At 52.0% G+C, this 25,588-nt stretch overlaps 1 protein-coding gene across 6 annotated transcripts in view; it reads left to right on the top strand.

Moving 5' to 3' along the window:
• GAREM1 (GRB2 associated regulator of MAPK1 subtype 1) overlaps positions 1 to 24,612 on the top strand; it is a 151,920-nt gene extending 127,308 nt beyond the window's left edge. For 5 of the 6 annotated variants that reach the window (XM_036323345.1, XM_036323343.1, XM_036323348.1 and 2 more), the window contains 3 exons: positions 5,965 to 7,134; positions 19,885 to 20,048; positions 22,986 to 24,612. In XM_036323345.1, the coding sequence (XP_036179238.1) occupies positions 5,965 to 7,134; positions 19,885 to 20,048; positions 22,986 to 23,883 (2,232 nt within the window). In that variant the 3' untranslated portion in view covers positions 23,884 to 24,612. The remainder of the gene's footprint in view (positions 1 to 5,964; positions 7,135 to 19,884; positions 20,049 to 22,985) is intronic. The other variant, XM_036323344.1, reaches the window with a different exon arrangement.
• Positions 24,613 to 25,588: the final 976 nt, after the last annotated feature.

The raw sequence follows: 25,588 nt of genomic DNA, 5'->3' as shown, positions 1-25,588 counted from the left end.
GAGTTATAACATTGGAGTTTGGGGAGCAATGTGCTAATATTAATTAAATATTCTCTATTTAATTTATACATCAATCAGATCAATCCTGATTTTTTTTTTGATCCAAGAGCTGAAATTTTAACCTCTGTGATATAGTTGATCTTTAGAACAACTATTTTTAGAGAAAAGATTGCCTATAGCCAGAACCATCAGGGGGAGAGAGAGAGAGAAAGTTTACATCAGTGTTTTACAATGTTCCTTGACTATGGGCTGTTACTTCTGAATGGTATTGTGAATAGTAAAACCCTGATAGTTTCCTGGATTAGACCTATTAGAGTTGTTTGGATAACACACTCTGAATTACTTCCTCTCAGGAAACATTGAAACTGGAACTGTTATCCAGGCACGCATACCAGAGCACTTAGACAGAACACATTGTTTCTCTGGCTATTAAAAGAGAAATAAAGAGGAAGGGAATTATGCAAATAAATCACATCTGTAGAAACCAGAGGAGACTATTTGGCGCAGCTGCCAAAGGAAGAACATTTCCTTATGAGCTTCTTCATCTGTCACCGGCAGTGACCACAGGATCGGTGGGTCCGTGAGTCTCATCGTTTATGCAGAGCTCATTGCTCGCATCGACAATGACATCAGAGTGGGGAGCGTGGCACTACGGACTGCACTCACACATGTCACACACGTTTATGTACGGGGGCAGGAATAGCTTCCTCTAGAAGTACACACATACGTGGAAATGTTGACAGAACTGCTGAATGTGCCAGGGAGTGGCATTTAGAAAAGATCGTTTTGATCCGTTTACTGTCTGCACATACTGTCTGCTCTGTATCTCAGAAGCTGTGTAGACGTTCGCTTTCCGTCCATTTGGTATGTGCTACTCAATGGTCCTATAATGGGTTCATTCTGGAAGGAGTGTGTTTGTAAAGGGAAATTAGGGAAATTATAGTATCAACTTCAAGAGCTAAATAACACGTCGTTATGTCTGCGTATTTGAGAAACGCTGTTGGCTCCTGTGAACTGGAACTAGTTTGGTGTTGGAGGGAGTGAACGTGTGTGTTTCTCAAATCTCATGAGAACCCTGCCTCTCAGCATCCCTGTCTCCGTCCCGATCCAAATGGACGAACTGCCAAGTTTTCTGCAGAAGCTCCATGAAAAGGAAGTGGAGCAGTGCAGCTGGGCATCCTGGAGGCCAGCACGGTCCCTTCCTTTGAGATGCCACAGTAATGATGTTTCAGGCCCTATTCTGACAGTAAGTTTTATTCTGGGATAACACAGTCAATTAAAATGTTTGATTTTAATCTCGCAGGCTTCCCGGATTGTGAGAGGGCACAGGCCAGGCCGAGAGACCCATTGGTGCACAGTCTGGGGCCAGGGAAGAACGCAGGAGGCTGGCCAGCTGGGGAGGGCTCGCGAGAGGGCTCTGGGGCGTCCTGCCCGTCTCGCTCAGTCCCTGTCGGTTGGACCTCAGCAGCAAGCTAACCTACCGGTCGGAGCATCTGCCCCCTGGTGGTCAGTGCACATCATAGCAACTGGTCAACCAGTTGGCTATCTGCCCCCTGGTGGTCAGTGCACATCATAGCGAGTGGTTGAACAGCCTTAGCATATCATTAGCATACTAGGGAAAGGAAGTTGGGCATTGCTATGCAATGACATTACCCGGCGCCCACAGCCACCGTTTCTAGGCTGGGCTGGGGGCCACATTTTGCGCCATGGGGTCTTGGCGGCGTTGGCTGTGATTTGGTGGGCTGTCACTCTGGGGTGGTGGTGGGGCCTGTGTCCCACTTCGGGGAAGCTGAGTGTTGCTTTGTGGGCACCAGGTCCACGGTGCCGTTTCTCTGTAAATGGCCAGTGCGTGTCATGGCAGCTCCTGTGTTGAGCGTGTTCCCCCTTGTGGTCAGTGTGCATCATAGCTACCGGTCAGACGGACGGACACTTAGCCCTTTATATATATAGATTATGCTTTGATTGGTTGAATGGACAACTTAGCATATTAGGCTTTTATTATATAGGATATATATAAAAGCCTAAGCAACCAACCAGTCAACTGGTCGCTATGATGTGCACTGACCACCAGGGGGAAGACGCTCAACACAAGAGCTGCCCCCTGGTGGTCAGTGCGCTCCCACGGCCAACCTCCTGCAGCCGGCCAACCTCCCATGGTCCTTCCTCCACCCCCCACCCCCACCCCTGGCAGGCCTGCCCCTATCGGCCCCGATTGCCGGCCAGGCCAAGGGACCCCACCTGTGCACAAATTCGTGCACCAGGCCTCTAGTTATTAATAAAAGTAATAATAATAGTCACTATTTATTAAGAGCATACATTGATTCAGCCTGCAGAGTAGATGATGATATTCCCTTTTTACAGATGAGGAGACTGAGGTTCAAAAAAGTAAAACACTTCGTGTGAGGTCACCTCACCATAAAGGCAGGATTCAAACTCATCTTGTACTTCAGTTAATAGTACTGTACCGTTAATATATTGTTCCAATTAATTTCCAAAGGCCATAGTTCTTTCCATTTATCTATATCAGGGCCAGCAGACTTTTTCTGTAAGGAGATAAGCGTAACTATTTCAGAGTTTGTGGGCTGTATTGTATAGTCACTGTTGCAGCGACTCAACACTGTCATAGAGTGAAAACAGCTGTAGGCTCTACGTAAATGAGTGGGCATAGCTGAGTCCTAACAAAACTTTATTTACAAAGTTAGGTGGTAAATGTAATGTAAGATTGGGACCCTGGACAGTAGTTTGTTGACCTCTGATCTATATCTTGTAAGTTTAATGAGATGCTAGCTGACAATAAAAGCCTTCAGGATAACCCAAAAGTTAGAATTAATAGCAAACAAATCTTTATAAGGATTCTTGGTGACCAAAGAATCCTTAAAATACAGTAACTGAAAAACCTTGAAGCTGCAGGAAAAGAGCCAGCCTTCAAATGTGCCAAATACTGTCATTTATGAATTATTCATTAGCTTTAAAGTAACCTCACCTGTATTCTTCAGAACTGTCAAGACTGTAGCAAACAAGGACCAAATGCGATGTGGTATGCTGGTATGATCCTAGAGCAGAAAAAAAGGACATGAAAGGAAAAAAATATTAGTGAAATCCAAGCAAAGCTTGTCGCGGAGTTAACAGTCTTGTGTCGATGTTAATGTCTTAGTTTTGATAATGCACCAGGGTTATATACGATGTGAGCAGGAGAACTATGTGAAGGGTATACAGGAACTCTCTTACTACCTTTACAACTTTCCTGCAAATCCACAATTATCTATACTAATAAAAGGGTAATATACTAATTAGATTGGACATCTTCTGGACATTCATCCGGATGTCCTTCTGGAGAAAGCCACAGTGGTAGGGCCGAGGCAGAGATGGTTAGGGGCGGTCAGGCCAGCAGGGGAGAGCAGTTAGGAGTGACCAGGCTGGCAGAGGAGGGCAGTTAGGGGCGACCAGGCCAGCAGGCCAAAGTGGTTAGAGGTTAATCAGGCAGGCAGGGGAGAAGTTAGGGGCATCAGGCTGGCAGGCAGAGGGATAGGGGTGATCAGGTAGGCAGGCAGAGTGGTCAGGGGTGATCAGGCAGGCAGGCAGGTGAGTGGTTAGGAGGCAGTGGTCCTGGATTGTGAGAAGGATGTCTGACTGCCAGTTTAAACATCTGCCGGTTTAGTCAGACATCCCCCAGGAGTCCCGGATTGGAGAGGGTGTAGGCCGAGCTGAGGGGACCCCCCGCCCCCCCTGCTTCCCATACACGAATTTTGTGCACTAAAAAGCTAACATACATTTATTTATTTATTGACATTCCTAAACGTACTCCAGTGTAGAGAAGCCCAGGATCTATGTGAGGGCAAGGGGAATGCTGAGTCTGAAAGTAAGCCCAGGTAAGCTGAGATCTTAGTCTTAAAAATTATACTTAACTTTGAGTCCATTGAGTCACCAAAAGTGGATTTTAAACCTTCGGAGCCTCAATTGCCATTGAAACGATATGGTGCTGCTATTCATGCACTGATAATGCCTCCCGTAGAGAAATTAACTGCTCTATGAAGACAACAGAGCTGTTTTTATGGCACAAATGTGGACGGAGAGCTGGCTTGTTCCAAAGGTTACGATTATGCAGAGATGAGCAAGAAGAGTGGAGCGGGTGAGAGGTCATTTACAAAGAGTGTTACCACCCGGCGTCCTAAACACGGACTGATGTTACTGCTCAGTAAGCGAAATGAACACGATCAGCCCCTCTTCCCAGGTGCCTTTTTATTTACGTAAGAGAAGAAAGTCGATCTCAGGCTTCATGTAAGCCTGATACTAAAACCTTCTAAAGATAACATAATAGGAACGATAGAGTAATGTCACCTGCAAGATACATAAATCACAGATCAAATATTACCAGAGAATGGTGCAATAGAGCTTTAACAGCATGATAATATGGGGGTTATTTCAGGCATGTAGGGTTGTTTCAATATTTGGGAATCTACTAATATAACAGTAGTGCATTAAAATTTTAAAAGTAAGCATATAGCCAAAACCAGTTTGGCTCAGTGGATAGAGCGTCGGCCTGCGGCCTGGGCCGCAGGGTCCCAGGTTCAGTTCCGGTCAGGGGCATGTGCCTTGGTTGCGGGCACATCCCCAGTAGGAGATGTGCAGGAGGCGGCTGATCGATGTTTCTAACTCTCTGTCTCTCTCCCTTCCTCTCTGTAAAAAATCAATAAGAAAATATATATTTTTTTAAAAAAAAAAAAAAGTAAGCATATAGCCATCTTATTGAATACAGAAACAGCATTTGATTTTTTTTTAATTTTTATTTCTTTGGAGAAACTTAGAGAATTGAAAAGACACATTACTATGATTTTAAGAAACTCATCTCAGCCCTGGCCAGGAGGCTCAGTTAATTGGAGCGTCATCCTGTACACCAAAAGGTTGAGGGTTCGATTCGCAGTCAAGGCACATACATGGGTTGTGAGCTCAATCCCCAGTAGGGATCATGTAGGAGGCAGCCAATAGATGATGTTTCTTCTCTCTACCTCTGCCCCTTCCTCTATCTCTAAAATCAATAAAAACATATTTTTTAAAAATTCATTGCAGTGCTAATTTTAATGCTAAACATTAGGAAAACTCATTAACAATAAGGAACTGGTCAAAGATACTAAGGCATACCATATATAATGGCCTATGTTACTTCAATATTATAATTGATGGTATATATGTATACATGGGAAGATGAATAAATTATAGTGAGAAACTCAGGAACAAAATTGTGTGCATGTGTATTTATATCTCCGAGGTAATTTGATACATTTCATTTTTTAATTTCTACTCATGTAAAATTGCTAACATAGATTATTTTTAGTGGTAAGACTGTATCAACTTTGTTCATTCTTATATTTCTTCCAATGAGCACCTGTCCCAATTCCAATTTTAGAAAATTTAGGAAAATTTTAATCGTTTTTAATAAAGAACTTTTTTAAATTTACTCCACCCCTCTCATTGAAAAAAAAATGAATTTTCTATAGTGGTTGTTTATGAAAGCAATTTTTATAACTGGAAAAAGATATCATAAAAATATTTTTTAAATATATTAATGTCCCAAAATAAGGATCCATCTGATAGGCTGCTACACAGGAAAAGAAGCTGGGAGGAGAGGGAGCAAGCCATCCGCCATAGCGCCCGTGACTTCGGCTGGTGGGTTCCTTTCCTTCTGTCTTATTCCTCTGTATTTCCCACATGTTCACTAGTGCACAGATTTCCTTTTTCTTCGGAACAAAGTGTATTTTTAAAAGCCTAAACTAACGTCATCTTGTGATCGTCAGCCACATAAATATTATTTTTTAAATGGAGCGGCTAAATTTGGTGCTACCCAAAACCACATGTTCCCTTTGTGCGCGTGCGCCAGCGCCTGCGCCTGTGCGTCTCCCGAGGCAGGCTCTGCTGCCCGGTGCCGGGGCGACCGGAAGCTAACCTGCCGTGTGCTTGACCTTGCAGGTGGCCTCGGGGGAATGCAACGAGGACACGGAGGTGTACAACATCACCCTGTGCACCGGCGACGAGCTCACGCTCATGGGGCAGGCGGAGATCCTGTACGCGAAGACCTTCAAGGAGAGGTCGCGGCTCAACACCATCTTCAAGAAGATCGGGAAGCTCAACTCCATCGGCAAGCTGGGCAAGGGCAAGATGCCCTGCCTCATCTGCATGAACCACCGCACCAACGAGAGCATCAGCCTGCCCTTCCAGTGCAAGGGCCGCTTCAGCACGCGCAGCCCCCTGGAGCTGCAGATGCAGGAGGGCGAGCACACCATCCGCCACATCGTGGAGAAGACGCGGCTGCCCGTGAACGTGACCGTGCCCAGCCCGCCGCCCCGGAACCCCTACGACCTGCACTTCATCCGCGAGGGCCACCGCTACAAGTTCGTCAACATCCAGACCAAGACGGTGGTGGTGTGCTGCGTGCTGCGCAGCAACAAGGTCCTCCCCATGCACTTCCCGCTGCACCTGACGGTGCCCAAGTTCAGCCTCCCCGAGCCCCTGGGCCAGGGGGACCTGTGGCCCGAGGCCCTGGTGCACCACTGGCTGGGCGTCTGCCAGGAGCAGTTCGACATCGACGAGTACTCCCGGGCCGTCCGCGACGTGAAGACGGACTGGAGCGAGGACTGCAAGAGCCCCAAGAAGGGCCGGTGCCCCGGCCACAGCCACGTGCCCAGCTCGCTCAGCTACGCGCGCGACGAGCTCACCCAGTCCTTCCACCGCCTCTCCGTCTGCGTCTACGGCAACAATCTCCATGGCAACAGCGAGGTGAACCTCCACGGCTGCAGGAACCTGGGGGGCGAGTGGGCCCCGTTTCCCCACGACATCCTGCCCTATCAGGACCCGGGGGACAGCGGAGGGAGCGACTACCTGTTCCCCGAATCCAGCGAGGAGTCCACGGGGGTCCCGGCAAAGCCCGAGCTTCCGTACGAGGAGCTGTGGCTGGAGGAAGGCCACGCCGGCCACCCGCCGCTCGCCCGCTCGCTGAGCGCCAGGAGCCGGTGCGAGCAGCCGCGAGGGCCGGCCCGGTCCAAGTGCGCACCCTCTCCTCTGCCCGCGCCGCTGGGAGCAGCCGTGCCGCCTGCGGAGATCGCCCTACCTCCACCTCCAGTGCCTCCCAAGTCCGAAGCCGTAAGTCGCGCCTGGTTGCGGGGGTGCGCGGCCCTCCTGGCCCTTGGCTGGGTCCCCCACTCGCTCACGTTCCTTCCTGAGGAGAGGATAACTCCCCGAGGGAAGGTTCTCAGAATGAGCCCCTTTGCCTACTGAGTGATTTATCACAGCCTGCTGGGCTGTTTTCACTGAAATAAAAAGTGCACCTCCCTTTTACTGTTTACCAGGCAGGGTTTTACTCTGTGCTTGAAGAGCAACTCTTAGAGAGTTTTTAATAGGAGAGGTGTGGGGTGTTGTTGTTTTTTTATAATTTAATAATTTAATTCGTCCAGAAGACATAGCAACTCTAAATCACTTTCCACCTAAGAGCAAACCAAAATATATGCAAAGTAAACGGAATTACAAAAGGAAATTGACCAAGTTAAATTAAGAGAATTGTATGTACTTGGATGCTGAAAATTTTGAAACATCGTTCATTATGCCTGGGCCGGTGTGGCTCAGCGGTTGAGCATCGACCTATGAACCAGGAGGTCACAGTTTGATTCCCGGTCAGGACACAGGCCCGGGTTGCGGGCTCGATCCCCAGTGTGGGGCGTGCAGGAGGCAGCCGATCAATGCTTCTCTTTCATCATTGATGTTTCTCTCTCTCTCCCTCTCCCTTCTCAGAAATCAATAAGAATATATTTTTTAAAAATAGGAGAGATTTAAACATGACTTTTGCTGCTGTGCAGAGAACAGATCGCAGGGAGGCGATGACAGTCCCAGAGGGATGAGAGGGTGGTGCCCTGAGCCCCGGCTGGTCGCAGAGGGTGGCGGGGAGGAATGAGCTGCTTGAGAACAGGGGGAAGAGGTGGACAGTACTTACTGATAAATTGGGTGTGGGCAGTGAAGGGAAGAGAGAAATCCAGGCAAATGCCTCGATTTTTATTTAGACTGAGCAACGGAATGGGGGTTAGTGCCTTTCAGTGACAGGGAAGCCTGAAGGAGGAGGAAGTAGATTTATCTGTGAGGGAGGAGGGATCAAGAGATATCAGCATAATCTGCATCTCTTTCCTACATCCCGGGAGTGCCCTGGAGATCAAAGTGTAGAGGGTGTGCTGATGTACACACACACACACACACACACACACACACCCACACACACACACATACACACACACACACACACCCCACACACACATATACACACACACACCACACACACACACACACACACACACACACCCACACACACACCCACACACACCACAACAGAACCAGGGGCCAGGGTGATTCTCTTAAACCCTTAACACAACTGTCAGTGCTGGAGGGGCTTCCATCAGATTCGAATATGAGAGGCCAGTTGGGAGAGGAGCAAGGGCCCTCTGTATCGCCACGGTCTTCGGTGGCCAGGCACTCTGAACCTGTGCTACTCATTGTTGATTGCTGGGTTTCATTAGGCCTGAAGGGAGCAAGCACTAGAGTCACTGGGTGTGATTCTGTTCATTCACTGGACAGTACCTATTGCAGTGGCTTTTCCTGTCTCCAGCAGGATCCTTAAAGGAAAGAACTCATATCCATCACAGTCAATAGACAAAATAAAAACCCATCTGACTGAAGCCCCAGAGTGCTCTCCCCCCCACCAGGTGGTCAGCACGCCTTTCCAGAACCCTGGCGCTGTGCAGAACCCCGTGTCAAAACCATGAAGTTACCTAGGCAGTGAGATGCTAGAAATATGACCGTCGGTAAGACCTGGGCTGTGAATTCTAGCACCTTTCCGTTCGTAGGGCAGGTAACAGATGAAAAGAGGTGACTATCATACAAGTTATAATGTGATGGTCGGTGGAAAATAACTATGTCCATAGATGATGTGTGTGGGGATTCAGGGGAGAAAGAAAGCTCTGATTGGGTGATGAATGAAAGAAGGCTTTGTGACATTGTCAATGAACTGACAGAATGTATATGAACTGGAAAAGCAGAGAGACGAGAAGGAAGGACATCTCGGAATAGCATGAGCGAAGGTGTGGAAGCTCGGACGGGTGCGGATAAACAGGAAGTCGTGATGGGCTGGTTGAAAAGGGGGGCTGAGGAGGGTGCATGAGGCAGTGGTGGCCCAGGGGCTGGAGCCAGGTATGGGCACCAGGACACCAGACAGCGCCTGTGCCAGCTGCCATGCTCGGCTGCCCATGCAGAGTCCTCGCTGCTGCAGTTTCCTGAGCGAGGCCCACTTCTGGCTCTTGGCCCCAGGACCTAAGAACTCCCAGGAACCGCAGGCCTAGGCTTTCTCCTGCTCCTTGACCTTCAGGCACAAGCTCAGCGACCCCTATACCCAGTGGAGGTCCCGGGATGTTTGGGGGAAGTCTTGGCAGGGTTAGAGTCCTTGGTCCTTTTATTCATGTGAGAGGATGCGCCCCAAAAGACAGGTAGGAAGTCAAAGGACACTCCCCCTGGCAAGTGCTCCAGGCGACTTTCGTCTCACCTCAGCCACATAGTTAATGTTTCCTGAAGGCTGGAGCCCTGACGGGAGCTGTTCCTGTCGCACTTTGGCCCTGCCTGGCGCATAGTGGGAACTCCTGTTTGTTGAGTCATTGATTGACTCCTGCATGGTGGCCACACCCAGTCAGTTATGTAACCGAGTCTAAAGGGAGGGAACTGTTTTGCCTGTGGCACATAAGATGAGTTAGAGCATAAATATGGAGGCTCTCTCTTGTCCCTGGTACCAAGAGAAAAATGTTAAATGTGAAACTAAAAGCAGATCTTACAGGAACAAGAAAAGGGTGGCCTCCGGCCTACGCTGTGACTTCTCGTGATGCAGGAGAACTTCTCAGAGCATGTCCAGTGTTTATGGAACGCTGTGACCACAACGATTTTTTGTAAACACCTGAAATCATTTGATTTGCTTTAAAAAAATTACACTTTTGAAATGAAGTGGTGCTTGTTACAGGCTGTGTGACCGTGAAACGGGTTCCCCCTCTTTAGCGCGTGTGTGGGATCCAGGGGACGCGGTGCCAGTCAGATGTGGCTTCAGGTTGGGGTTGTCGGGAGGGAACTAGAATGGGGCAGAAATCCCAGTGCTCCCGTAGAACTAACTACAAGTCCTCTGCATCGCGCCAGGGGAGCACGTTCTGGGGGAGAGACCAGCCGCGTGTCCCCCAGCTCTTCCGCCTGATAACCAGGGAAGGTGCTCAGCTTTCCAGGGACACAGTGTCTGGGACGGTGCTCACTGCGCCCCAGTGTTTAGGAACAGAAGGTGCTGGGGCCAGGGACCAGCAGAGAAAGCGTCTTTCACGGGAAGGGCAGCAGGGCTGGTGGCGGGTGGTGAGCTCTGTGTTGCCGTGGCCCGGGACCCAGGCCGTCAGAGGTGCCTGGCCCTTTGCAGTGTGTCCGTCCGTTCATTCTGCCCTGATTCTGTCCTGCACTCCCTGCTTCGGGGGCGCAGTTGTGCTGTCTGCCCAGCAGTGTTGGTGGGCTTTGTTCCTGTCTGTACACGTGAGGAGAACTCTGTCCCCCCAGCCATCATGCTGCATCTCTGTCACCCGGCTAGGCGGGTCAGCGCTTTCCCACCCACCCTCTAGGGCAGCGGTTCTCAACCTGTGGGTCGCGACCCCTTTGGCGGTCGAACGGCCCTTTCACAGGGGTCGCCTAAGACCATCCTGCATATCAGATATTTACATGACGATTCATAGCAGTAGCAACATGACAGTGATGAAGTAGCAACAAAAATAATTTTATGGTTGGGTCACAACATGAGGAGCTGTATTTAAAGGGCCAGAAGGTTGAGAACCACTGCTCTAGAGAGAGAACTAGGTGTGGGACCAACAAGATCCCAGAAACGTGACCCCCCCCTCTTCTCTTCTGTGCTTGATACGGCTATTTATAAAGTATGCTCTGGTCCTTTCGTGTTTTCGCAAATATTGTTTAATACAGTTTTTAAAAAAAAAAACAAAATTACCACTGACCTCTCCACAAGGTGAGAGACAGTTCCCTTCCTAACAGGAGTGTCCCAGGGAAAAGCAAACCGTTCCTGGCTCCAGGCCTGGAGGGGAGCAGCCATGGTGCCCTGAGGACTGTGGCAGGCGAGCCCGGGCCGAGGGGCATGCCCGGCTCACGAGATGGTGGCAAATTGTGCCAAGTGCCCTCAAATCAGAATGACTTGACCGTCTCTATTAAGTGAATTATCATCATTGTCTCTGACGCTTCTTCTAAACACATCCTCTCTTTCCTCGCACTGTGGGCCTCTCTCCATATCTGTTCCTGGGCACTGGCTCATACGTCTAAGATGTTCCTCCAGGTGACTGTGTGAGTGGCGGTCTGCAAGGCCTCCTCCTTATGTTTTCCTCTCAGAAGTGCCATTTTGGAGAGCAGTGATGGGAAGGCTGTACGTGGCAGGAAACCCTATAAGTAGCACGTTTGACTTCAGACGGCTGTGGTCTGTGCAGTGAGTGACGCGTGATCAGCACCACAGGACCACAGCCTTCCCCAAGCTCGTGCACAGGGGCCGGCCTGGGGGCCTGGGAACCCAGAGGCAAATACCCTTCTTCGTCTCCAGCCCCAGAACCAAGTGTGTTCACTCTGGGTTAGTTGTTGACATGGCAGCGCGTCCTGAGATGCGTGAAAGGAAAGTCATAGAAGGAGCTCGAGGTCGTCACACGGGTTCACACCGAGGTGCACTGCGACGGTGACGAAGGATCCGTCACCCTCCGTGAGGGACAGGGGCGCCCCGCAGCCTGTGGGACGCGTGGAGGGGCTGAGTCCAGAGTGGGTGGGAGCGTATGTTCGTGTTACAAGGCTGGACGTGCATCGGAAATCAGGCTCCTGTCACGCAGCCTCCTGGGTGGTTGGGGCTTGAGAAGAACATGAACTACAGGGTACATTTCATGCCATGGCGACCGGACCGAGATCAGTGAGTGCGGACGTGAGCGGGTGTGTCTGAGCCTGCCTCCGACAGGCTGACCGATGGAAAGAGAGTAAGAGGGAGTGCCCGGCGTCCTGGGGTGCCCACGTCCCCCTCTGGCGCTGGACGGGGAGCAGGGAGAGCGGCCATACCGGAGGGTCAGGGTCGGGAGCCACGGAGCTCCCTCCACCTCTTAGCTGCGTAGCAGCTGCGAACCTTGGGCAAAATATTTAACCTCCTGAGCCATTTGCCGTGGGCGTATAACCTCTTCACTGCATGACTGTATCGGGCGAAGTCCTTGGCCCTTTTCCCTGGCGTTCGCTGAATAGTAGGCGTCGCTTAAGACAGGATGGACTTTGACTTAGGGTCATGATTTGGGGGGAGTTGTTGCCTCTGTCCTTTCCTCTCTAGGGGTTCCAGCCTCTCCAGAGAGTCAGGGAGGCTGGGGGGGATGGGGGTGGGAACAGGCACGCCTGCCTGCCCCCCCAGGCCCGGGCACCCAGGCCGGGGCCAGTGTCCCCACGTTCCAGAAGTACGTGGGATGGTCTCATTTCCCTGGGTCTCTGGGAGATTGCAAAAACCTGAGTTTAAAAATAACAAAACATTCTTTGCATCTGACTGTAAAAACGTCTACCTGATAAGCTGGGTGTTATGTGATGGTTCCCTGGCTGTAGAGGCAGATGCGGAGCCGTGATGGACCCGCAAGGGAGCCACAGACACGCTGGGCATCATGTGGGCCCCGCAGCACGGGGCTCGTCCCTGGGGGAGGGGACTAGGGACAGAGTGGCTGTGGAGGAGCCACCTGTGGCGCTAAGGCTGCAGCCGCAGGTCCGACACTGGCAGGTCCAGGCAGACCCAGAGGGATTAAGGCTGAGGAGTGGCCTTGACTCGCTCTTCCGCGAGATGGCACAGCCCTGCAGGATCAGGTGACTGCCTGCGGCTTAAAAAGAAATGCTATAATATGAGCATAACCGCTGGACACAGACAATAGGGGGTGAGGGCCTGTGCTGCGGGTAGAAGTGGCCAGGGAGAGGCCCATGGGGGGGAAAGGAGACTCATTTAATACTTTAAACACTAAAGAATTTAAATTTTTTTTAAAAATCTGACATTTCTGTCAAGAGGGTACAAATTATGTGAAAATCTTGATTAAAATAATCATTAGTGATTTTGCTGAAAAGAAAGCAAAGCAAAAAATATGGAATAAATATATAATAATGTAAAAAAAATAAATGCTATAAAAATATGTGGGGGGTTTTTTTTACGTTGATTTCAGAGAGGAAGGAAGAGAGAGAGAGATAGAAACATCACTGGGGATCGAGCCCGCAACCCAGGCATGTGCCCTTGACCGGAATCGAACCATGACCTCCTGGTTCATGGGTTGATGTTCAACTACTGAGCCACACCGGCCGGGCTAAAAGTAGGTTTCCTTATGAACTGGGGAAAGTGGCTATGAGAATTGATTCTACTCTGAATTTTTATTTATTTTGTCCTTGGACTTTTCCCCTCTGTCAAATATTAATATTAGATAAAGGCATTAAAGGACAGATATTTCTTAAATAAGCCTGACATATTAATATTCAAGTTTTGGTACTAAAAATATTAATCTGGAAGTGGTTATTTACTTTTCAAAATAATTGCTCTACCAAAGGACTCCCTCAGGAGTTCACTAATTAATGAGTCTCCCAAGGCATCTGACATGTAATTAATTTTAATCACAGGCTTTGAGGTGTACTCTGTAAGCAAGCCTTGTACCTAGGCCCCCACTTGGTCATTGAAATGAGCACTAAATTATTGTTGTGTTTTAATAATTTTGAAACTAATTGCCTTCGGTTTCATGGAGGTAATTTGATTTTAAATGAAACCTCAGCCGGGATTTTTTTTTTCCTCCCGTGTCCATGAAAAGTCTCAATGATGACACTGCTGATAAAGTTATTAGAATGTTCTATGGGATAGCTCTTGTTTCAGACCTGGACTCTCAGATAGCATTTGCATAAAATCACATTAATAGGAGGGTCATACACCATTTAAACATATACATGTATCATGTGCTATTATACTCCTTGCTCAGAAAAAGTCCTTTTTACCCCCTGCCCAAGGGCACATTCTTTCCCTGCGCCCATGGAAGCACCCTCGGGCTTAAACAAGCCCCCCTTTCAGACCCACTTGCCCTTCTGCTCCCGGAGCCTCCTGCACCCCCGCCTCCCTCCCCCGGGGCTTGGACAGGAGGCTGGCTGAGACCCGACCTGCGTGGGTCCCTGTCAGTGCAGAACGCTGGACAGGAAACCTCCGCATCTGAGAGTCAGGATCGACGGTAAACCCCTCCTGCCCGCGTGTCATCCATCGCAGAGAGGCTCGTCTATTGCCATTTTGTCCTGATCAAACTTGAATTTCTGTTGGGCTGCAAATGCCCCTGGTGGATCCATGGCAGGGTTATGAACTCTTCGTATAAAAGCCTCTTTATAAATAAGATTTCTGATGGCTGTAACGATTTTGTTATCTGGGAGAAGGAGTGTGGGAAGAAAGGGAAGACGCGGGGCAGAGGGCAGGCAGCGAAGGCAAAGTTACAAAGTTCGAGGAAGCGTGGTCACAAGACCACGCTTGCGGTCGCCGGCAGGGGCCCGAGGTTGGCTTTTCGGAGCAGAAAACCCACAGGAAAGGGGAGTCCGTCCGTCGTCTGTATGTTTCCTGACTCGTCTTCACACAGAAACAAAATGACCCTTCGCTGCCTAAGCATCTGGAATCCCAGGAGTGGCTGCCCTCGCGTCTGAGATTTTCACTTCCCGCGTGTGGGCTCCTCAGCAGGTCTCCAGATTCGTGGCCTTTGATTTAACAGTGGAGTAACCACTGCTAGGAAATGTTCTTTTTTTAAAAAAAATAATATATTTTTTTAATGATTCAGAGAAGAAAGGAGAGGGAGAGAGAGATAGAAACATCAATGATGAGAGGGAATCATTGATCGGCTGCCTCCTGCACACCCGCTACTGGGAATTGAGCCCGCAACCCAGGCATGTGACCTTGACCGGAATCGAACCCGGGATCCTTCAGTCTGCAGGCCGATGCTCTATTCACTGAGCCAAACTGTCTAGGGCAGAAATTTTTATTTTATTTTTTCAGAAAAAAAAAAGACAGTTAAGCAAAAAACATGTCATTGTAAGTGTACCATTTACTCGTCTTAACCTTTGTCCTTGGTCCAGTTAGTGAAGGGGCGTGTGCGTGTCACTTCTTCCATCGGAGAAAAACAGGGAATTCCAAGAAACAAGGACTTTTCAGGAAACATCATCACACCACAAACCCCGTCCCCCTGTGCTGCCTCTGAGCACTGGGGGTGTGTTTATCCTCCTGTAATTCCTAGGAAGTGTCAGAGGAAGTTCATGTCACAGGAGAAAGACATCCGGTCACAGGTAACATGTATGAAACACTCTACACGTCTGCGTGTAACCCTGTCTCCGGTCACGCAGCAGTGAGCGTCGTCCTTTTAACAGGCCCCCGGGCATCATGCTTAACACGCAGCTGTGGCGAGACAGCCTTGTTTACCATTGTCCACCAGTTACTGGTCCTTTGCCCTCTGCTCTTTGCCCTCTGCCCTCTCCCAGCTAAAGAGTTAGAGACGTGGGCAGTGGAGAGGGGACGGGCGGCTCACTGCCCGGGCCAGGTGGTAGGTAGGTGGTCCCGGGGAGCTTTCTGGACAGTATTCTGGAAAAGGAACTAGTCCAGGGGTGGGCAACCTTTTTGTGAGTGCGTGCCCAAACCAGCAATATCTCTGACTCAAAATGCTGCGTGCCAACCCTAATTTTTTGAGAACATGTTACGCCTACTTGATATCTCTTAAGGTGTACGTATGTGAAGAACCTTGAAGAAATAATAAAATGCATTCGAGCAACAAAAACACAGTCGATGATGATGAAAAATACATTTGTTTTTTAATGTATACATGTACACTGATAGTCCGACAGAAAACTTTATTATGACTCCGTTTGATATTATCAGTGGGACTTTTGCTGCTGCATCACTGATGACAGATTTTACATCAGGTTTATATTTCGTGACCTTCAGAGATATGCACGAGCTACTTTCATCCGTCAGGCTACTCCTATGACAAGACTTAACAAAATTCATCACTGAGAACAAAGATTCACAATTGTAAATGGAAGATTATAAGAGAGGGTTTCGCGTGCCAGCAAAAGTTACTGGCGGGCCCTGTTTGGCACGCGTGCCAGGGGTTGCCCACCCCTGAACTAGTCCCATTCGGTGACGCGTTTGGTGGGACCGCAGATCGGAGTTGGGGAGCTGGGTTCTGACTTCGCTGACTGCCTTCACTGGGAAGCATAAAGCTTCCCAAAGCCATTTGCTCTGTCGGGGGTGCTCCGTCCTGGCTTCCGCTGCCGGGGCAGACGCTGCCCTTGGGGACTTGTCCGGCTCTCCGTGGCCATGATGGCGAGGGCAGAGAGCAACAGCAATGCCCGTGTCCTCTCTTCCCTCTTCAGGGAGAGGAGAGCACAGGTCCCAGGAGTCCGTGCGCCCTCGGCCTCCTGCTCACCTGTCCACACCCGGCACATTCTCCAAGTTTCTTCCAACTTTAAAAAATGAAAATAGAGCCCGGCCGGTGTGCTCAGTGGCTGAGCATCAACCTCTGAGCCAGGAGGTCATGGTTCGATTCCCGGTCAGGGCACACGCCCGGGTTGCAGGCTCGATCCCCTGTAGGGGGCGCGCAGGAGGCAGCCGATCCATGATCCTCTCTCATCATTGCTGTTTCTATCCCTCCCTCTGCCTTCCTCTCTGAAATCAATTAAGATGTATTTTTAAATAAATAAACGAAATTTTAGAAAACATGCCTCCTTCAATCCTGGACCCTTTCTCATAACGGGCTCCCCCTTACTTCTGGCCAGTATTCCTGAGAAGATGGTCTGGTCCCACCGGCCACCCTCACCTCCTGTTCTAGCTTTGACTCCCTGGGACCGGCTTCTGCCCCCTCACTGGACTGAAGCTTCACCTTCTAAGATCCCCAGTAACCTGCTAACTATTACGTAACGTCCAGATGCTTCCAGACTTCCCCACAGCCTCCCACCTGTCCTCTGTCTTCCTCCTGCTGTCCACCTCGCCCCGGACACCATCCAGCACAGCTCTGCTCTGAGAGGGGAAGATGGGCCCCAGGCTGCCTCCCTCCCTGTATCCCCCTCCCCCTCCGTGGCCAGCTCTGCTTCACTGCTCGGTGGCGATCTCAGTGCCTCCGGAGTCCAGATCCTCTTGGCAGAGCGTCGCGCTCCAGCTCAGCAACTTCAACACGGAGCTCCCTGGTTTCTGCCAGCCCTGCCCTGCCCTGCACCTTCCCGTCTGCTGAGTGGCTCCAGCTTTGTCGCCTCACCTCGGCCTCCAGGCCAGAGCACCGGGCGGGCTCTCATGCCCCCACACCTTCGTCCCTGCGAATTCCTTCTTCCTCGAGACTTTCTCAGTGGCATTTCCTAGGCCACCCGGGTGGGGAAGGAGGTGGCAGGACCGGCTCCGAGGGACCTCGAGAGCCTGGGGTTGGGAGAGAGGGCATCTCCGAGGTCAGATTCAGCGACCAGCGGCTTCGCTGGGTTCTAAACCTCAGTCAGCTGGTTCCATTCAGATGCACCTTGTAACTGGCCCCTCCGCGGAGGATCACTGGCGTCTAGGCAAGCGGTCTCCAATGAAAGGCCGTCCTCAGTGACTAGTCCCAGAACGTGGGAAAGTCTAAATCAGACCCAGCACCAGCCGTGTCCCCCGCGTGCTGCTCCCTCTCTCAGGATACTGAGGCATCGCTGAGTGTGCATGTTAAAAATGGAGACGTTAGTCAGGTTCCACGACCACGAACCCTATCAGCACAAGCGCAGCCACGCGCCTCTGCGATGCAGGCCCACCTCCACCCCCGATTCTGCAGGCGGTCCCCAGGCTGAGAGCAGCGCAGTCCCTCCGTGCAGTCCCCGACACGGCGGGAGCAGTGACACAATGTGCTGGTTACTCGTCTTGTAACCAGTGTGTGTTCCCACAAGCCAGGCCGGGGGGGGGGGGGGGGGGGGGGGGGGGGGACCCGGCCAGAGCTCGCCAACGTCCTAGTTGGTTCTTAGCTTCTCTCTTTCTCTCTCTCTCTCTCTCTAATTTTTTTTTTTTTTTTAATTTCAGAGAGGAAGGGAGAGGGAGAGATAGAAACAGCAACCATGAGAGAATCATCGATCGGCTGCCTCTTCCACGCCCCACACTGGGGATCGAGCCCGAAACCCGGCCACGTGCCCTGACCAAGAATCACACTGTGACCTCCTGGTTCGGAGGTCAAAGCTCAGCCACTGGGCCACGCTGGGCGGTTCTCGGCGTCTTCAGAAGACCCCAGAGTGGTGCCAGGTTCCGCGAGCCAGCCGAGCGCCCCGTCCTTTACCCAGACCTCCTCCTGCACCCTCCGCTCCACCTTCCCAAGAGCGAAGGGGAGAGCCCGCGGGCAGATGCAGGTCTGCTGCTCTGAGGATTTCGCTTTTGCCTAAAGAGCTTCTCCAGATGCAAAGCTGGAACTGGAGGGTCCCCATAAGCGGGGAGGGGGGCCTCCAGGTGCCAGCAGTGACACCCCTCCCACCCCCTACAGCCCAGGAAGAAATCCAATGGGTCGGGTTTTTTAAATCGCTTCCATTTCACTTAGAATTGAGGTTCACCAGGTCCCAAGGGACACGTGACTTTTCTTCCCACCCGGTTTTCTCTGGCCGGTGAGTCAGGCCTGGGCCAGTTAGAGCCCGGTGCGCGTGCGGGTGGTGGGAGATGCCGTCTAGTGTGAACCTGTTTCACTGGGTCTTAAGCAAACTGAGAGGCAAAGCCAAGGGGAGCTGGCCGTTTCGTTGCCTTTGTTACCCCAGAGCTGATGGGGCAGGAGGGCATTGACAGCAAAGGGGAAGGAGCCGGTGGGGACGCGGCCTGAACGCAGGCATGGGTGTGTTTGCCAAGGTCAGAATAGGCTCTATTTTCACCTGTGTCGTCAGGGTAGACCAGCAGAGTCAGGTATAAACTGCCCCCTGCTGGCAGACACAGAGAAGTGCACAAAAATGCCCACCTCTTTAAAAAGTCATATTCTGGCCTGGCCGGTGTGGCTCAGTGGTTGAGCATTGACCTATGAACCAGGAGATCACGGTTGGATTCCCAGTCAGGGCACATGCCCGGGTTTCGGGCTTGGTCCCCAGTGTGGGGTGTGCAGGAGGCAGCCCACCCATGATTCTCATCATTGATGTTTCTCTCTCTCCCTCTCCCTTCCTCTCTGAAATCACTAAAAATATGTGTTTTTTACAAACGTGCTCTCTTGGGGACTTGGAGAGCTGCCTTCATTATTCCTATGACAGCCTCACTCCTGCAGGTGTGGGCCTGGGCAGTCTCTCCGGAGAGCTTATGAGGAATGCAGACTCTCAGGCCCCACCCTGGGTCCCGGAATCAGTCTACACGTCAGCAGGATCCCCGGGGGATTCATGATCCACGTGCACATTTACACGTGAGAGCCCTGAGCATGACTTCAGAAGGAACTCTGACCCAGGGGACGGTGCGCTGTGCCCTCGGGTTCGGGTCAAATTCAGTTCACTTTGAGCAGTGAGTGGACACCACCGAAGGGCAAGGAGAGTTTGACCCCCGACCGCTTTATGCCCTTATTTTCTTACTCCTCTCGCTGCACATGTCCTCGGACGTCACTCGCCCTTTCACCTGCTGTGTCTCGATGGCCTGCGGTATTGCAGCAGCAGCGTCTGTCCCCGGGGGGATGGGGAGGCAGGGGTTCTGCCTCCGGCATCCTCTGTGTCCCTCTCCCGTCCTGAGGCCCTGCTGGTGCCATCTGCGTTGGCCAGGAGCGGTGGGCCGCGGGGGGAGCTGCCGGGCACTGCCCATCCGTCTAACCACGGTGTTCTTTCCCGTGCCAGGTCAGGGAAGAGTGCCGGCTCCTGAACGCCCCGCCGGTTCCGCCCCGAAGCGCCAAGCCTCTGTCCACCAGCCCCTCCGTCCCGCCTCGCGCAGCCAGGCCCCGGCCGCAGACTCGCTCTCCCAGCCCCACCCTGTCCTACTACTCGTCAGGGCTGCACGACATGTAAGTTCACACCAGGGCCACTCTGGCAGGCTCTGCCCCGGCCGGGTCGGGGGTCCCGAGAGTCGTGTGGAGGGAGCCCCCCCCCCCAGGCAGGTGGCGGAGAGGAGACGTACTTGTTGGTCCTGAGCTAGGATGAGAGCCAGTGTCCCAGGAGGAAGGAGCCCGAGCCTGAGGAACTCAGAGATAAAGGCCGACTGGGTTCTCTTAGAAGCAGTCCAGCCCGGCCAGCATGGCTCAGTGGTTGAGCATTGACCTATGAACCAGGAGGTCACAGTTCCATTCCCAGTCAGGGCACATGCCCGGGTTGCAGGCTCAATCCCAGTGTGGGGCGTGCAGGAGGCAGCTGATCAATGATTCTCTCTCATTGATCAGCAGCAGCAATCCGTGGGCTGCCCTCAGCCCTCAGCCCTCAGCTCTCACAAACCAGCACGAGTCCCTTCCACTTGGCGCCATGAGCAACCAGGCTGCACCTTTGGGACTCAGCCGTGGCAGGGTCCCTGGCTCGCTCTCCTCGGGGTCCCCCAGGCAGGATGAGCCCTTCTGGGCCATCGCTGCCAGGTGTCCTTCCGTCCCATCTGCACCCCCCCTGCTCTGAGCGCCTTCTCTCGCAAGACAGCTCTTGTCACCGTGGGCAAATGCCAACCCTATCCTTAGGAACCTTTCACGTCAAGTTTGCCATCTATCTCCACGTAACTTCCAGGCACTTATGTCTAGAAAATAGAGGGGCCCCCGCTTCTCTTTGGGAGCCCGTGAAGGTGTGGAGTCGGCCGGGGTGTGAGTCTTCTCAGGTCCCCTGGCGCCACCGCCGGTGCCCCCCGAGCACATGCTGGCTCAGCCCCCTTGCGCTATGGCCCAGAGCCGAGCACACTTGCACGATTCCCCCCGCCCCGCCCCCGGTCCTCACGGGTTTAGGTAGCTCGTCTTTGTAGGTATTGTTTGTTCTGCAGGCGTTAGGCTCTTCATGCTAATGTGACTCGATAGCGCAGGAGCCAGGCCAGCACCAGCACTGCGTCCGGAGCGTTTCCTCCGCCTCAAGCTCTTGGGTGGACAGAGAGTCGTGGGTGGTGGTGGTGGCGATGTGGTCGTGTCCCAGGCGCAGGATGGCAAGCACCAGGCACCATCTGCCTCCCCGGCCTGGCTGCTGCGGGCGCCACCAATCAATCCAGCCCCTGCTGGTGATAAGCCCAAGCATGGCTGAACGATGTTTCTCATCAGAAAGATCTAGGCCCCCACCAATAATGTGTTTCTTGTTAGTTAAATATGTGTGTATACATATACGTGCCATCTCCCCTGTAGCATTTTAAGTCATGTTCATATCCATAATTACCAATATATGTTAGTAACTTCAAGATTCTCTTTTTAGTTTTTTAAAGTATATTTTTATTGATTTCAGAGAGGAAGGGAGAGAGAAACATCAATGATGAGAATCATTGGTGGGCTGCCTCCTGCTCGCCCCCTACTGGAAAGATCCTTTTTAAAAAAAAAAAAAAAACTCCCTGAGGTTCACAGGTACTTATGGAATTCACTAGAGGCCCGGTGCACGACATTCGTGCACTGGGGGGCCTGGGGGTCCCTCAGCCCAACCTGCACCCTCTCCAATCTGGGAGCCCTCAGGGGAGCCCTCTCCAATCCGGGAGTTTCTGTCTGTCTTTGCAATCATATGAGCGAATTGTCTGAGACCCCAACTCAGTTTGGTTTGTTGCTCACAGAATAATAGAGGCTTTTTTTTTTTCTTTGCTCCATTGGTGGAGATTTCCTGGAAGTTTTAGGATATCTTCCCTTTAATTTTTCCTGGACACTCTGATTCTACTTATGTCTCTCACCTTTGCTTTCCCTCCATCCCCCACCGCAACAGTAACGTGCTCCAGGCTCACTTTGCTCTAGGCCAGTGGTCGGCAAACTCATCAGTCAACAGAGCCAAATAGCAACAGTACAACGATTGAAATTTCTTTTGAGAGCCAAATTTTTTAAACTTAAACTATATAGGTAGGTACATTGTTATTAACTTAATTAGGGTACTCCTAAGCTGGCCTTTGCTAAAAACGTCCTCAATCTGATTGAGGTACGTTTGCTGGGGTCGACCCCTTTCAACTCTCCCACCCACACTTGTATACTTGTTTCGTCTATCTCCTTTCGTTCATCCTCTCTATATGTCCAAACCATCTCAACACACCTTTCTCAATCCTTGACACTACATCTTCTTTCACTCTACAACATTCCCTAAAATTAACTTAATAAACTTTACTTAAAGTTTTAAGTCAACTTCGCACTGTACGTGCGTGCCCGCACATGGTATTTTGTGGAAGAGCCACACTCAAGGGGCCAAAGAGCCACATGTGGCTTGCGAGCCGCGGTTTGCCGACCATGGCTCTAGTGTCTACTCTAGGAGATCCCACAACACGCCTGCCACCAGAACTACGATTCCCAGCATTCCTGGTGCTCCCCGCACTCTGGGCTTTCGCTTCTGGTCCTGGGGCTGCCACCAGAACTACTATTCCCAGAATTCCTGGTGCTCCCTGCGCTCTTGGTTTTCCCTTCCTGCTCTGTCTCCGTCCCATGGCCTTCCACTCTGCCAAGTCCTCCAAGCTACCACCTCTCCCTCTTTGCTCTCTGTCTGGCGGCTTGGGGAGCCAAGTTCCCCAAGCCGCTCCACTCTCTGCCGGCTCTCCTGCTCTACTCTCTGCCCGGCACCTGTGTATGCAAATTAACCCACCATCTTTTGGGTTAATTTGCATACTCACTCCTGGTTGGCTGGTGAGTGTAGCGGAGGGACAGTCAATTTGCATGTTTCCCTTTCATTATATAGGATGATAAGAAATGGTAGCTACGTTTCTAACTGCATTTTCCTACTCGGCAGCAGCATCTTGGGGAGAAGGAAAGGCTTGTCGTTGACCCTGCTTTTTGGCCGCTAACCTCCCTTTCTGTGTTGGCTTTCAGCAGCGTGACTAAGAGCGACGCCAGCCCTGCCGACAGCGCCCCCGCCTCCTGCTACCCATGCCACCGTGGGAAGCCTGACTCGGTGGACCTGCAGTCCCCGCCGACCAGCCCCTCGGACCCGCTGTCTGCTCGGCTCTCCTGGCCCGGCCATCACTCGGGAGCATCCTCCGAGGGCCATGCCCGCAGCGACTTCCTGCTGGACCCCAGCCGCAGCTACAGCTACCCCAGGCAGAAGACGCCGGGCACGCCCAAGAGACACTGCCCGGCGCCCTTGGACCTGGAGGGCCGCGAGCCCCTGGCCGGCCCCCCCAGCGCGGCCCCTGCAGGATTCGGCGGCAGCAGCTCCGGCTGCCCCAAGTCGGCCAGCTACTCCCTGGGGAGCACAGACGAGAAGCCGCTGGCGGCTGGCACCACCAAGCAGAGCCTGTCGTGCCCCGCTCTGCCCCCCCGGGCCCCCAGGCCGGTGGAAGAGAAAGCCTCCTCCGGAACCCCGCCTTTGCCTCTGAAAATCGACGGTGCTGAGGGGGACCCCACGGCGGGGTCCACGGACCTGGCCGAGGACCAGTACTTCGTGCCGAAGGGCGCGCAGGACATCTTCTCGGTCCCGTACCCCTTCTCCTCGCCGCTCCACCTGCAGCTGGCCCCCCGCTCCTGCGGGGACGGCTCGCCCTGGCAGCCGCCCGCCGACCTGTCGGGACTCTCCATCGAGGAGGTGTCCAAGTCCTTGCGGTTCATCGGGTTGTCGGAAGACGTCATCTCCTTCTTCGTGACCGAAAAGATTGACGGGAATTTGCTCGTGCAGCTGACAGAAGAAATCCTCTCGGAGGATTTCAGACTAAGCAAACTGCAGGTGAAGAAGATCTTGCAGTTCATCAGCGGCTGGAGGCCCAAGATATAGCCCCGCCCCCCGCCGGCATCGCACGGACCGGGAACGCGTGCTCGAGGCGGGGCTGGGACGCGAGCTCATGTTTTCTTTTGCACTAAAAACCTTCTCTGTAAATAGGGGTAAGAGAAGCCCTCACTAGACAGATCACGTTTTTGAACGGTGAACAGGCTATTTTGTACATCAATAAAAACGCTGTACAGAACACTCAGAGGTGCCTTGTACGTCACTCAACACTCAGCAGCTGCTAAACGACAACAGGCGTGTCCCGAGTCGGGGTTCTCACCGCCAAGCAGGGCGATGCGAGGCGGGATGGTATTTATTACAGAATAGCCAAAGCAGAAGAGACCCGAGGATCTCTGAGAAACAAAACAAACCTACAGTTTTGGACAACAGTCCCTTCCTGGGGGGGAGATCTGTGGTAGCGAGCGCTATCCTGTGCCCTGTTGGGGTACTCAGTGCGAACTGTCTTACTCTTGTGCCTGGAATGTTAGTGATATGAAATGACACTGGAATGTGAGGTGCTCGGTGGGGGTCTGTGCATCGAAAGGCATTTCCCAAAAGTCGTGTGTGGATGGAAGACACAGGACGTCCTTAGAAATCGTACACACCGTGACCACGGTCATTCATCCGTAACTGCTGCTAATTTTATTGAGCAGAAGAAGAAAAAAAACAACAACACAGAATAGATCCAATATGTGTGTAAATGTCTACGCAATACATATGTGTATGTTTTAAACCTCATTGTGAGTCTGATGTTTTTGCAGCGGTTCTCAACCTGTGGGTCGCGACCCCTGAAAATACATCCTGCATATCAGATATTTACATGACGATTCCTAACAGTAGCAAAATTGCAGTGATGAAGTAGCCACGAAGATAATTTTATGGTTGGGGGTCACCACAACATGAGGAACTGTATTTAAAGGGTCGCAGCATTAGGAAGGTTGAGAACCACTGGATGTCTGTTCGCTTCCATGTGCCCACTGAGGTTCGGGGCCGCTGGCTGGGTTGACTCTCATAGGAGGCGCGGACAGACGCCCCAGATGTGCTGGGAGCCCGCCCCTCGAAGCCGGCGCTCAGCGGGGCTTCCCACGGAAGGCGTGGGAGAGAGAGCGGGACAGAGCCTGTGCTGGGAGTTCCGTGGGACGTGAAGCCCGCAGGGGGGCTGGGTTTTGCGCCTAATCCTCCCGTGCTGACGTCTAGGGACACGACCATTCTTCTCCGTGCTGACGTCTAGGGACACGACCATTCTTCTCCGGGATGAGGGCCTCCCCCCTGATCTCTGAAAGGGGGGTCTGCAGGGCATTCCTCGGATGTCAGACGCACCACCTGCCGTGACTCGGGGCTACGTCTGTTGCGTAGTTTTTAAAAGTATTGATGAGAGTCCCTGTTTAGTTCCTACACCTCTTCACTCCTCTCTTCCAAAGAAAACACATCATTACTCTGCTTTTATCCCAAGAATGTCAGAACATGATTCTGTCAAATGCTGCCAAATGTGATTAAATATTCCAAACCCTATCGGCCTCCCCTTCACGTTCGGCTTTCTGCAGGAGCATGTGTCTTAGCAAAGCTTCAGCTCTCCGGGCGAGCGTTGCCGCGTAGCCCTGGGGTCTGTCCCGGGTTCCGGAGGCACCCACAGCCTGTGGCTGAGGCGACCTGGCTGCTCCCTCCTCCTGCCACTAAAATTAGTGAAGGCAAGACCCACCCCTCTCCTTCTGCA

Source organism: Myotis myotis, unplaced genomic scaffold (assembly GCF_014108235.1).
Source record: "Myotis myotis isolate mMyoMyo1 unplaced genomic scaffold, mMyoMyo1.p scaffold_m19_p_9, whole genome shotgun sequence".
Classification (NCBI taxonomy): Eukaryota; Metazoa; Chordata; class Mammalia; order Chiroptera; family Vespertilionidae; genus Myotis; species Myotis myotis.
The sequence above is the reverse complement of the archived record's forward strand: the minus strand, read 5'-3'. Positions and strand labels throughout refer to the sequence as shown.